At 34.4% G+C, this 13,584-nt stretch overlaps 2 protein-coding genes across 4 annotated transcripts in view; one reads left to right on the top strand and one right to left on the bottom strand.

The window, feature by feature from the left end:
- ZNF569 (zinc finger protein 569) overlaps positions 1-8,263 on the top strand; it is a 57,100-nt gene extending 48,837 nt beyond the window's left edge. Inside the window, exon 5 of one of the 3 annotated variants that reach the window (XM_007471043.1) lies at positions 5,908-8,263. In XM_007471043.1, the coding sequence (XP_007471105.1) occupies positions 5,908-7,733 (1,826 nt within the window). In that variant the 3' untranslated portion in view covers positions 7,734-8,263. The remainder of the gene's footprint in view (positions 1-5,907) is intronic. The other 2 variants (XM_007471044.1, XM_007471045.1) reach the window with 2 other exon arrangements.
- Positions 1-13,584, bottom strand: part of LOC103084210 (zinc finger protein 570) — a 345,144-nt gene that overhangs the window by 275,970 nt on the left and 55,590 nt on the right. The window lies entirely within an intron of this gene.

Genomic DNA, 13,584 nt, shown 5'->3' with positions numbered 1-13,584 from the left:
CCTGTGTCCCCTGCATCGGCAGGCGGACTCTCAACCACTGCGCCACCAGGGAAGCCCTTCTCCATTGTTCCTTTTATAACTGTTCTATATAGATGTTTTTGTCTTTCTTGGCAATAGTTTTTGATAATAGGCTGTAATTTTCCAGAAAGATACCATTTTAATCCTGGTTTTTGAATTAATTTTCACAGAGTTGAACAAAGAATTTGCCATAAATATTTAAATTTCCTCTGTATTTTAAGAAGGTTACCATATATTGATGTTCCAGGGCCATCTGTTATATTTAACAATTTGTTTCATCTGTGTTTTCAAATCTGTTTGTATAAAATTATTCATAGTGTTGTCTTCTTATTTATGTCTTCCATAAATACTGCAACATTCTCAGCTAGCATCATCAAATATTGGCTCTCATTCATTGCCTTAACACTCTACCACTGAGAGTCATATTAGATAGATGCTAGACCTTTTTTTCTCCATATTTTTAAATATCCTTTGCTATTTTCTTCCTCTGTATCTCTGTGTTGCCTTCTCAGTAATTACTTCAGATATAGCTTCCAGTTTGCTAATTCTCTCTTCAACCATGTTTATTCATCTTTTTAACTCATGAACCTTTGAAAAAATTTTTAGTAGTAGTATTTTGTATTTTTGTAAGTTCCTCTTCTTTTTGTTTTTGCTATGCTTTTTTCTTCTCACATCTTTCTGATTCTTCCTAGTAATTTCTGTGGCTTCTTCAGCTTTGTGTTTTTATCTTTTGCTTCTTTAAAAATACTGTACATAGCTCTTTTGTATTTGGTGTCTGACAGTTCCAGTATTTTAAGTTCTCAGGTTTAAATATCTTGTTTTTGAGGACTCAGTGTATTTTGGTTCTTCACATAGTTGATTGCTGATCCTAAATTTAAATTTTTAAAATCTTAATTTGTGCTAATTCTCTTGTCCTAAATTGGGGTTGCTTTCCTCTGAAGATGATTTGCATGTGCTTCTGGTGGGTGCCAAGAGGCATTACCAAGTGAGGATCAGTTGAACATTCTTTGAAGGTCCTGGCTTTTTGTAGGAATCTTAGTTGAGCTTCTCTTCTTTATTGATGGCCCAAGAGCCTTATACTTTAGTTAACAAGGCTTTGCATAGGTACTCAAGACAGATCTGTCTTGCAGGTTGCTTTCAGGTCTGCTCTCTCTCAGACCTGGTTTTGGCTAATACTTGTTTTTATTTTGTTCATTTTTTGTGTGTATGGTGCTCAGGCATGGTTGTTGGAGAGGATTGCAGTGTTCTTGGAGATTATCCTACTTCCTATAAGCCCAGTGATGCTTCAGAATTTCTGCTTTATCCACTATCTTGTTTTGCAATATGAGGCTACCTTACTGTAATTTCAATACTTAAAGTCTTTAAATTTTTTTTAAGGTTTTTTTTTTGATGACCATTTTTAAAGTCTTTATTGAATTTGTTACAGTTTTGCTTCTGTTTTACGTTTTTTGGTTTTTTGGCCCCAAGGCATGAGGGAATCTTAGCTCCCTGACCAGGGATCAAACCCACACCCCCTGCACTGGAAGGCAAAGTCTTAACCACTAGACCACCAGGAGAGTCCCTAAAAGTCTTTATGTAGCCTATCTGTCTCTCTTTTTTCCCCCACTTGCATGGTGTTCATTATTTTGGATGGTTTTATTTTTGTCCTTTCTTTCTTTCTTGGTTCTGCTAGTTAATTTTTTTTTAGCCCTTTTTGTTTTCTCATTGTTTCTTCCTCATGCATTTATATTTCTATTTTGAGCTCATTTATAGTTGATATTTTCATTAAGTTTTTTCATTCATGGCAATACATTTAATCAAGATTTTCATTTACTATGTGTCAATTATTTTAGCTTGAATTTTTTGTCTGCCTTCTTTATCTCATGTTTCTTTTCTTTTTTCTCTTATACTTTTTTAGAGATCTGATTCCAGTACCTTCTCATTTATGAGTGAGGATAGTTTCTCCTTGACCTGACTTTTAAAGAAGGATATTGTTAGGGAAGGAAAGAAAGTTTTCTGATCTAGAGCAGGAATCTGCAAACTGTGACCTGTAGGCCAGCCACTTGTTTCTGTAAATAAAGTTTTACTGGAATATAGCCACAGTGAATCATTTACATCTTAACTATTAATACTTTCACATTGCAGAGGCAAATTTGAATAGTTATGTCAAAGACTATGTGACCCACGAAGCCTAAAATATTTACTATCTGACCTTTAAGAAAAAGTTTGCCAACTCTTGATGTATAGGAATGCATCTGTTCTTCATACTAAAGCCTTTTATTCTACATGGTTGTGTGAATATATTTAGGTTTTATTTATTCTCATCCAAAAAGGAACTGCAGCTGCAAGTCTTCTCATAACTCTGAATCTTACACTCTCACCCCAACAGACTTCTTCCTAAAAAGACAGTACTTCACAGTGTTTCCTCGTTCAGTCCTGGCTTCCTTGACATACCTTGGGATGTCAAGTCTCCTGTAATCAGTCTCTACTCCCAAATTTCCATGTTGTAATCATGGGTTAATTAATTCTTCCCTTCAAGGTGTGATATCCATTTTGACAATGTCAGCTGCTTGCTGTGCCCAAGATCAGCATGAACAGCTGTCTTCTCTTAGAATCCTTTTTTCCCTATTCCACCCTTCACTGTATTTGTCAACACTAACTCATTTATTATAATTGGGGTTATAGCCACCACCTAGGATCATTGAAGTATCAATAACTTTTCATTCCTGTTTGTATAGAGGAGAAGAGGTCAGGTACTTTTTCATTTCACCATCTTAAAACATGGAGTCTTTTCTGTCACATTTGATATTTTGATCTTGCCCTTGGAACTCTTTTACACTTCTAATTGGATAGTACCTTAAAGACCTGATCTTACCTTCTCCCTCAACACCTTTTGCTTAATTGAGCTTTTCTGTTTCCCTGAACTGAGGGGACTCAGTAGCTTAAGCTTAGTATTCTGCCTTCTTTTCTACATTTATAATCTGCAACCACTTCTCTAACTTTACCTGCATTATAGCTTCACAAGAATTTTTCCTTTACTTTATTCTCAGTCTGGCAGAGAGGGAGAAAAATCTCCATTTTCCTCTCCTAGAGCTAAGCAGCCACTGGGGACTGAATGTCTCACCTTTGGGTATGTAGACGTTCATTTATTCTACGTTTGAGCCAGTTCCTTATCTCTGAATTTCTCTGCCTGGTGTCCTTGACTCTAGAGCCTTTCTGTCCTTATATTTCTCAAGAGAGTAATCTCCCATCTTCTCTAGGGTGGAAGAGTGGTCTTTGTCTTTGTTAGTTTATATCTTTTTCTTTCCTTATCTAATTTTAGTGTGGTTTTGTGCAGGATCAGAGATAAATTCATGTATTTATGAGGCCATATTTAAGCATAATTTCCCACTCTTTGTTTTCCCTTTCAATCATGCTACGCAGGCTCTTCCAGTTTTATATTCCGATTCTTCTTTTTTTTAAAAAAAATATTTATTTATTTATTTACTTTGGCTGTGCTGGGTCTTAGTTGTGGCATGCAGGATCTTCGTTGCAGCATGTGGACTCTTAGTTGCAGCATACGGACTTCTTAGTTGTGACAGTCAGACTCTTAGTTGCAACATGCATGCAGGATCTAGTTCCCCAACCAGAGATCGAACTCAGGCCCCCAGCATTGGGAGCACGGAGTCTTACCCATTGGACCACCAGGGAAGTCCCTATTCTGATTCTTTTATCCAATTTTTACCTTCCTATTGTTTGTTCTCATTTTATTAATTACTGTATTGTTCAGAACAATTTTATTTATTCACTTTTTAAAATATATAATACATACTTGTAGTACAGATTTTTTAAAGTACAATAGGATATATACTGAAAAGTAATTTTTCTCCTCTTACCCATGTCTTCCTCTCTGCTGGCAACCCCTAGTATCATTTTCCCTTGAGCTATTATTTACTTGCATTTTCAAACATTTTTATTGAAGCCACTTTAAGTTGATAGGTTAACTTGCAAATAATTACCATTTTTGCTATCGAATATTCTTTTCCAGGAATGTGATACACCTTTTGTCTTAGTTTCCTAGAGCTGCCATAATGACGTAGAGGCTAGAAATACACAATCAAGGTGGAAGTAGAGGCTAGAAATACACAATCAAGGTGTAAGTAGGGCAATGTTCCTTCTGAAACCTACAGGAGAAGATTCCTTGTATCTTTCAGCTTCTGGTATCCCCAGACATTCTTTGGCTTGTGGCAGCATAACTCCAATTTGTGTCTTTATCTTCACATAGTGTTCTCCCTGTGTTCTGTCTCTTCATGTGGCATTCTTTTTATAAGAACACCAGTCATATTAGATGAGGGGCTTACCTTACTCCAGTATGACCTCATCTTAACTAACTACATCTGCAATGACCTTATTTTCAAGTAACTTCACGTTCTGAGGTACTGGGGGTTAGGGCTTAAACATATATTTTAAAGGGGGAACACACAGTTCAACCTATAACACTTTCATTTCAAATCTGTGTGTGCATTTTAAAGTTTTCTTATAATTTTTAGACATTTCTTATTAAATTTATTCCCAGATTTTTCATATTTTTGTTGTCATTGTAGTCTTTTGCTATATTTTCTAAATAGTTGTTGGTATATATGAAGGTTACTGAAACTGAATATTAATTTACTATATATAGTGAATTTAATTTTTTACTTTTTATAATTTTTCAGGTGAATCAATTTTGCAAGTTAACAGTTTTAGTGTTGACAAATAGTGTTAACTTTACCTTTCCTTTCCAAGTTTTTATACCTCATTTCTTTCTCTTATTTAATACACTACCCTGTACTGTAATAATAGTTGTGATAGTACTTATCTTTTTCTTATTCCTGACGTTAATGTGAATGCTTTGGAATTTTTCCCATTAAGAAAAGTGCCAGGGTTTAAGTTATACTGTGCTTTTTCTCAAGTTAAATAAGTGTCTGTTCCCATTTTATAAAGTGATTTTTATGGAAAATAGGTGTTGAATTTTATCTTTTTAATATCTTTGGAACGATTACTTGATTTTTCACTTTTGACCTATTAATGTATTTACTTATAGTAATAGATTTGCTAATATTGAAACATACTTATATTCCTGGAAAAAAACAACATATATATGTCTTATATTTAATGTGCTTTTGGGTCACTTTTTTTTTCTTCTGGGCCATTTTGATATGTAGAGTTTTTGCATTGATATTCAAAAATGAAATTGGTGTATAGTTTGCTTTTTTGGTTGTCATCTTTATCAGGTGTTGGTGTTAATATTATGTTTGTCTCACACACAAAAAAATGGGAATTCTTTTTTCTTTCATAATGTTTTGTACAGCATGACAGCTGTCCCTTAGGTGTTTGTTTAAATTCCCATGATAATATCTCTGGGCCTTTTCTATTTGTTTTGTTTTGGGGTATTTTCATATTTTTCTGTTTATTTTGTGGAAATTGGTATTTGTTTTCTACATCTTATAGAGTCAGTTTTGGTAATTCATATTTTCCAGAAAATTATGTCAAAAAGTTTATAAAAGTTTATTTAAATGGAGTCCTGTAAAGTTCTTTTATGATTTTTTAGCTTCCTGTTTTTGTCTTTTTCTCTATCACTGTTTCTTCTTACTTTATTTGTACATTCTGAATTCTCCCTCTTATTTATCCAACAGTTTACCTTTTTTCTTTCAGATCCCATTTAAAAGCAGTCGAAGCTATTTGTATTCATAAATATCTGTCTCTACTCATATTTCCTTTCCTGGAATTTCCTAAAGCTTAGGAAATAGGAGATATATGTACCTGGAATTTGCTTAATAGGACACTAGGCCATAAGCTAAGAACCAATCCCATACTAGTATATTAAAAAAAATTTTTTTGATATAATATTGGAAAAATTTACAAGTGATATTTATTTGCAATTTGTTTTAGGAGAAATATGGGGGATGGATGAGCATCAGAAAATCCAGGACAGACTTTTGACACAACTTGAAGATAAATTCACAAAAACACTGACTGAAGAAAAAGTGAATGAATGTCATAAGAAATTTGCAAATGTATTTTCTCCAAACTCAGACTTTTTTCCTTCCAGTCACAATCTCTATGAATACGACTTATTTGGAAAGTGTTTAGAACATAATAATTTCAACTATTATAATAATGAGAGAATCCTTATAAGAAAAGAACATTGTGAATATAATGAACCTATGAAATCATTTGGCAATAGCTTATCCCATCTTGTAGTAACCCCCTTTAAGTGTAATCATTGTGGAAAAGGTTTTGATCAAACTTTGGACCTCATAAGACACCTGAGAATTCATACTGGAGAGAAACCCTATGAATGTAAAAAATGTAGAAAAGCCTTCAGCCAAAAGGAAAAACTCATTAAACATCATAAAATCCACAGTAAGGAGCAGTCTTATGAATGTAATGAATGTGGAAAAGCTTTCATTAAAATGTCAAATCTCATTAGACATCAAAGAATCCATACTGGAGAGAAACCCTATGCATGTAAGGAGTGTGGAAAATCCTTCAGCCAGAAATCAAATCTCATTGATCATGAAAAAATTCATACTGGAGAGAAACCTTATGAATGTAATGAGTGTGGAAAAGCATTCAGCCAGAAGCAAAGCCTCATTGCACATCAGAAAGTTCATACTGGGGAGAAACCTTATGCATGTAATGAATGTGGTAAAGCCTTCCCTCGAATAGCATCTCTTGCTCTTCATATGAGAAGTCATACAGGAGAGAAACCTTATAAATGTGATAAATGTGGAAAAGCCTTCTCTCAGTTTTCCATGCTTATTATACATGTGAGAATTCATACAGGTGAGAAACCTTATGAATGTAATGAATGTGGAAAATCCTTCTCTCAAAGCTCAGCCCTTACTGTACATATGAGAAGTCATACTGGTGAGAAACCTTATGAATGTAAGGAATGTAGAAAAGCCTTTAGCCACAAAAAGAACTTCATTACACACCAGAAGATTCATACTAGAGAGAAACCTTATGAATGTAATGAATGTGGGAAAGCTTTCATTCAGATGTCAAATCTTGTTAGACACCAGAGAATTCATACTGGAGAAAAACCCTATATATGTAAAGAATGTGGCAAAGCCTTTAGCCAGAAATCAAATCTCATTGCTCATGAAAAAATTCATTCTGGAGAGAAACCCTATGAATGTAATGAATGTGGTAAAGCCTTCAGCCAAAAGCAAAACTTTATTACACATCAGAAAGTTCACACTGGAGAGAAACCTTATGATTGTAATGAATGTGGTAAAGCCTTCTCTCAGATTGCTTCCCTTACTCTTCATCTGAGAAGTCACACAGGGGAAAAGCCTTATGAATGTGATAAATGTGGGAAAGCTTTCTCTCAGTGCTCATTGCTTAATTTACATATGAGAAGTCATACAGGTGAGAAACCCTATGTATGTAATGAATGTGGAAAAGCTTTCTCTCAAAGAACTTCCCTTATTGTACATATGAGAGGTCATACAGGTGAGAAACCTTATGAATGTAATAAATGTGGGAAAGCTTTCTCCCAAAGTTCCTCCCTTACTATACATATACGAGGTCATACAGGTGAGAAACCCTTTGACTGTAGTAAATGTGGAAAAGCCTTTTCTCAAATCTCATCTCTTACACTTCATATGAGAAAACATACAGGTGAGAAGCCTTATCATTGTAATGAGTGTGGTAAGGCTTTCAGCCAAAAGTCACACCTTGTTAGACATCAGAGAATTCATACTCATTAGGAATAGAAATTCTATGAATCTTGTGAATATGGAAAAGCCTTTGGAAGGAATTAGCACCTCCTTGCACAGTACATTATCGGATCTAGAGCAGAAAACTGTGAATGTGGGAAAGCCGTTTGAAGAAGTCACATTTTTGACACAGTTCTTACCAAGGTGACAAATTGTATAATGAGAAAGCTGATCGTCAAAAATCTTCAGCAGACATCTTATCTAATGATAATATTTATCCAGCATTATCTTTAAAACCTGAAATAAGATATTTTCATCAGCATGCCAGCATGATACTTTAGCTCCTAGCCAATCTCTTAACTAAGAAAAAGAAGATTGGAGAAAAAAAAAAAAACTCTTAAAATAACCTCTCATACTAGAATAGTTAATTAGAAAATATCTTGTTATAAAATACTTGAGAATAAACAATAATGAATTACAAGACATATATAAAGTTATAAAACATTTTGAAGGTCACACCTGAAATTTTGAGAAAAATAACATTTTCTGAAAAGACATGGTAAAAAATATATAAATTTTCTCACAAATCATTAAAGTACTTCCACTCAAAGTTTTTATCAGTTAGTTATATTTTAAGAATTTCATGAACTGATTCAATATTTTATATGGGAATGTAAAGGGCCACAAATAGCTGAAACAAACGTGAAAAACAAAAGAGAAGATAGACTACTAGATATCATTGCATATTTATTCAAAGCTCATAGCATTTAAACAGTGTGTTCTTTATGAGTAAATAAATCAGTGGAAACAAATTGAAGACTGGAGGAAAGACATGGGAATTTTGTGTATTATAGTGCTATTGAAATCATTGGAAAAAGGATGGCCTATTCAATAAATGGAAGATTCATATGAACAAAAAATGTTAGTTCTTTATACCATATACAAAAATAAAACCCAGTTTGAAGACTAGAATATAAAAATCAAAATTCTATATAATGAAAAAATAGATTATATTTACTACTTTAGAGTAACAGGATTTCTTTAAAAACACATAAATATGGAACATTCAATTCTACTTTGGTGTATTGGCTTCAGAGGCACCCACATATATGCACAGAGATGCATGTGTTCATGCTTCTCTTTATGTTCACTGCATCATGGTTTATATTACTCTAAATTGAAAAGAACATACATTTCCATTAGTAGAGGAGTAGATTGATACAATGTGATTATTTGTATGATAGAACACAATATTTAAAGATACAAATTTGATATATCATTACATGGATAGATTACATAATATTGACAGAAAAAAGCAAAATATACAATGGAACATGGTATAACATTTCTATAAATTTAATAAAACAATGCAAAGAACAGTACTGTGTATTGATCATGGATACATTATATGACATTGGTTGCCTTTTAGGAAGTGAAGGCACTTGTTATATTTATCTGTAATATTCCTTTAATAAAAGAATGAAAGCAAATATGACAGTAGTAACAAATCTGGTTGTCAAAATTATGTTGTAGGTTTTCTTTTTTTATTCTCTCTTGCCTGTCTTTATTTTCTTGTTTCTCTAAAATAAGAATCAAATGGATAGGGACTTCCCTGGTGGTGCAGTGGCTAAGAATCTGCCTGCCAATGCAGGGGACACGGGGTCGATCCCTGATCTGGGATGATCCCACATGCCATGGAGCAACTAAGCCTGTGCACCACAACTACTGAAGCCCATGTACCTAGAGCCTGTGCTCCGCAACAAGAGAAGCCACCTCAACGAGAAGCCCACGCACCGCAACAAAAAGTAGCCCCTGCTCACCACAACTAGAGAAAGCCTGCATGCAGCAACGAAGACCCAACACAGCCAAAAAAATAAATACATTTATTTTAAAAAAAATCAAATGGATAGAGAAAATCTGGACCTATAGAAACAATTTTAACATGGATTCTTATTTTTGGTCAGATACTAACATTTATAGAAAATATCTTTAATAATACATAAACCAAACTGAATTAAGATAATATTTTGCTTACTCCTCATAATGTTAATTAGGATACACACATCAGAAGTATAAAATAGACTTTGTTTGAGACCAATTTTTAAATTTTTCATTTTTAAACACAAGTTCTTCCCTATTTGAAAGCAGTGAAGAAACAAAAGAAATATTCAGTTGTTGGGGTAACTGACTCTCCATTTGGAAAAAAAAGTCACCTGCATTTGGGTTGGTTCAAATTGAGGGATAAAGACCATTCATGCATACTGTAAAATGTTAATGTAAAATATCAAGCCAAGGATAGTTACCTGTATCAGAGCAGAAGCAGTTTCAATGTATTTCAACAACTCTTTCTTTGGTTTCTAGATCCTTACATGGGAATTCAAATGCTGGTGATTTTTATGTGTCAGGTAAGAGCTCAGTGGATGTGAAAGTTCACTTCTTCCTATACCACAGCTGTTTTATATTCAGGCCTTAAATATTTATAGAACTCAAATTTCCTTTTCTGTGAATAGCCCATTCATGTATTTTGTCTATTTTTTCTATTGGGACTTTCAAAAAATGTTTTAATTTAGAAATAATTATAGATTTATAGAAGTTGAAGAAATAATAACCTAGACTACTCTGTGTACTCTATATCCACTTTCCCCTAATGGTAATGTTTTATGTAATTATAGTTATATATCACATTTGACACTAGTGTGATTCACAGGCCTTATCAGATTTCACTGATTTTACATGCACTTCTGTATGTGTATCTCTAGTTCTATACCATTTTATCTAGTGTAAATTTATGTAACTGCCACCACAATCAAGATATAGAACTTGAAACACCACAAAGATCCCTTGTTCTATTCCTTTGTAGTCACAGCCATCCTTCTTTCCTCCCCGTTCCCCACTCCTAATCCCTGCCAACCACTAATCTATTCTCCATAATTTCTTCATATAGGAGTGCTCTATAAATGTAATCACTATGTAACCTTTTAAGATTGGCTTTTTTCACTCAACATAATTCTCCTGAGATAAATTCCACTTGTTGCAGGTACAATAATTTGTTCTTTTTTGGGTAATTTCTGAGTAGTTTTTTATGGTATCGATATACCATGGTTTCTCTAAACATTCAGCCATTGAAAGACATTTGAATTGTTTCCAATTTGGGGTTATTACAAATCTGTTATGAACATTCTTTGCCACTTTGTTGTTTTGTTCTGTTTTTTTGTTCCTCTGTTTCACTTTTCATGTCTTACTGTGGGTTATTTGAGCATTTTTTTAGAATTCTACTTTGACTTATCTATAGAGTTCTTAAGTACATTTCTTTGTATAATTTTTTAGTAGCTGCCCTAGGTATTACATTATACATATGTAACTCATCACAGTCTACTTTTGTTAACATTGAGCCAGTTCAAAACGTTATCTCAACTGAGCTCCTTTAATTTACCCCCACTTTATTGCATAGTTATCTTAAATATTTCCTCTATATACCTTAAGAACTACATGAGATAATGTAGCCATTTTTGATTCAACCATCTAACATAATTTTGGAAACTCAACAGGAGAAAGATAATCTATTAAATGTACCCATATTTTTACTTTATGTTCTTTCCTCACTCCTGATGTTCCACATTTCCTTCATTTCTCTTCTGCTTGAAGAACTTCCTTAGAATAGATCTCCTGACAGATTCTTAGTTTTCCTTTACCTGAGCATGTCTTCATTTCACCTTCATTCATGAAGAATATTTTTTGCTGGTATAGAGTTCTGGATTGACAGTTCTTTCAGCACTTGAAAAATGTGCTACTTCCTTCTGGCCGTCATGTTTTCTGATCAGAAATCTGTCATTTAAATCATTGTTCCTCTGCAGGTAATGTATCATTACTCATGCTGCTTTCATTTTTTTCCTCGTTTTTAGTTTTCTGAATTTTAATTATGATGTGTCTTGGCATGGATTTCTTTGGGTTTATCCTGTTTGGGGTTTGCTTAGTTTCTTGAATCTGTAGGCTTACGTTTATTGCCAAAATTGAGGAATTTTCTGCCATTGCTTTGAAGGCCTTTTCAGCCTGACTTTCCCCTTTCCTTCTAGGATTCAGCATATTTTCCCTCTCTGTTGTTCATATTGGGTAATTTCTCTTGTTTTATAAGTTCATTGTTACTTTCCTCTCTCCCCTCCATTCTGTTCTTGAGCACATCCATTGAGTCTTTTACTTTGGCTACTGTATTTTTCAGTTAAAAATATTCCATTTTGGGGACTTCCCTGGTGGTGCAGTGGTTAAGAATCCACCTGCCAATGCAGGGGACACAGGTTCGATCCCTGGTCCGGGAAGATCCCACATGCCACAGAGCAACTAAGCCTGTGTGCCACAACTACTGAGCCTGTGCTCTAGAGCCCACGAGCCACAACTACTGAGCCCATGTGCACCACAACTACTGAAGCCCGTGTGCCCTACAGCCCATGCACCACAACAAGCCACCACAATGAGAAGCTTACGCACCACAATGAAGAGTAGCCACCGCTCGCCACAACTAGAGAAAGCCCAAGCGCAGCAACAAAGACCCAACAGAGCCCCCCCCAAAAAAATCCATTTTGTTTTTTATATTCTTCCTTTCTTTGCTAAGATTTTCTATTTTTTTATTTGTTTCAAATGTGTACATAATTTTTTCATTAAAGCATTTCTATGATTGCTGTTTTAAATTTCTAGTCAGATTAAATTATCTTGGTGTTGATGTCTCTTGTCTTTTTTTTCATTCAGTTTGAGATTTTCCTGTTTTTTGATACAATTAATGATTTTCAGTTCTATTCTGGACATTTTGGGTGTTGTGTTGTTAGACTAGATTCTTCCTTTATGCAGGCAGTTACTCTATTTAGGTGTAGCTTAGAAGTCCAGGTGGGGGTAGGTGTTCAGCACCCTATTAGGCCCCACAGTCTCCACCCCAGCAAAAGTGGAACACGGCCATCCGCCTCATTTTCAGTGGATGGGGGTGGAAGTTAAGCTCTCCATTCAGCCCAGCTAGAACAGATGGGGAAGATAAAAGTGGGGAAAAGGTGTTGGCTAGCACCACCTTTGTTGCTAGAGTTTGTTAAGTGGGGATGAAAGTTCAGCTCCCTATTGGGCCCTGATAACACTGAGGAGAGTGAGAAGCTGATTATTGAGCAGCACTGTTTGGAACCACCTAGTTCAACCTCAGTGCTTTTGGGCCACCATGGAAGTTCATCCTGCTTGATACTACCCTGTTGGTGAAGCAGAGGCAAACTTACCTCACTGCCACTGGGGGTGGCCCTAATGGGTAATTACTTTTTTATTTTTAGTGTTATATTCTGTATATAAACCATTTGTCAAATATTTGCATTATTAAACTATTGGTTTTTTTGGATGCACAAAAATTTTAAAGTTTTAATGTGGATATTACCTAGTCTATGATATATTTTAAGTTAATTTGTATAAGGTATAGGATTTAGGTCAAGGTTCATTTTTTTTGCCTATGATGTCTAATTGTTCCAACACTATTTGTTGAAAAAAATTATCCTTTGTGTATTCAATTGTTTTTCAGTTTTGTAAAAGATCAGGTGGCCTACTCATGTGAGTCTATTTCTGAACTCTTTTCTGTTCCATTGATTTATGTATCTGTCACCCTACCAACACCACACTGTCTTGATTACTGTAGCTAAATAGTGATTCTTCTCCCTTTATCCTTCTTTTTCAAAACTGCTTTATCCTAATTCCTTTGCTTTTCCTTATAACTTTAGATCCACCGTTTTTTTTTCCGAAAATGCTGCTTAGATTTTGATAAGAATTGTAGTACACCTTTATATTACATGGGAGAAAATTGAAATTTTTACTGTGTTGAGACTTCCAATCCATAAGCACAATATGTCTCTTCACTTATTTAGATCTTTGATTTTTTTCATCAGTG

This window comes from Lipotes vexillifer, unplaced genomic scaffold, assembly GCF_000442215.2.
Source record: "Lipotes vexillifer unplaced genomic scaffold, Lipotes_vexillifer_v1.1 scaffold182, whole genome shotgun sequence".
In the NCBI taxonomy this organism is placed as follows: domain Eukaryota; kingdom Metazoa; phylum Chordata; class Mammalia; order Artiodactyla; family Lipotidae; genus Lipotes; species Lipotes vexillifer.
Note: the sequence above shows the minus strand (reverse complement) of the source record. Positions and strands in the feature narration are given on the sequence as shown.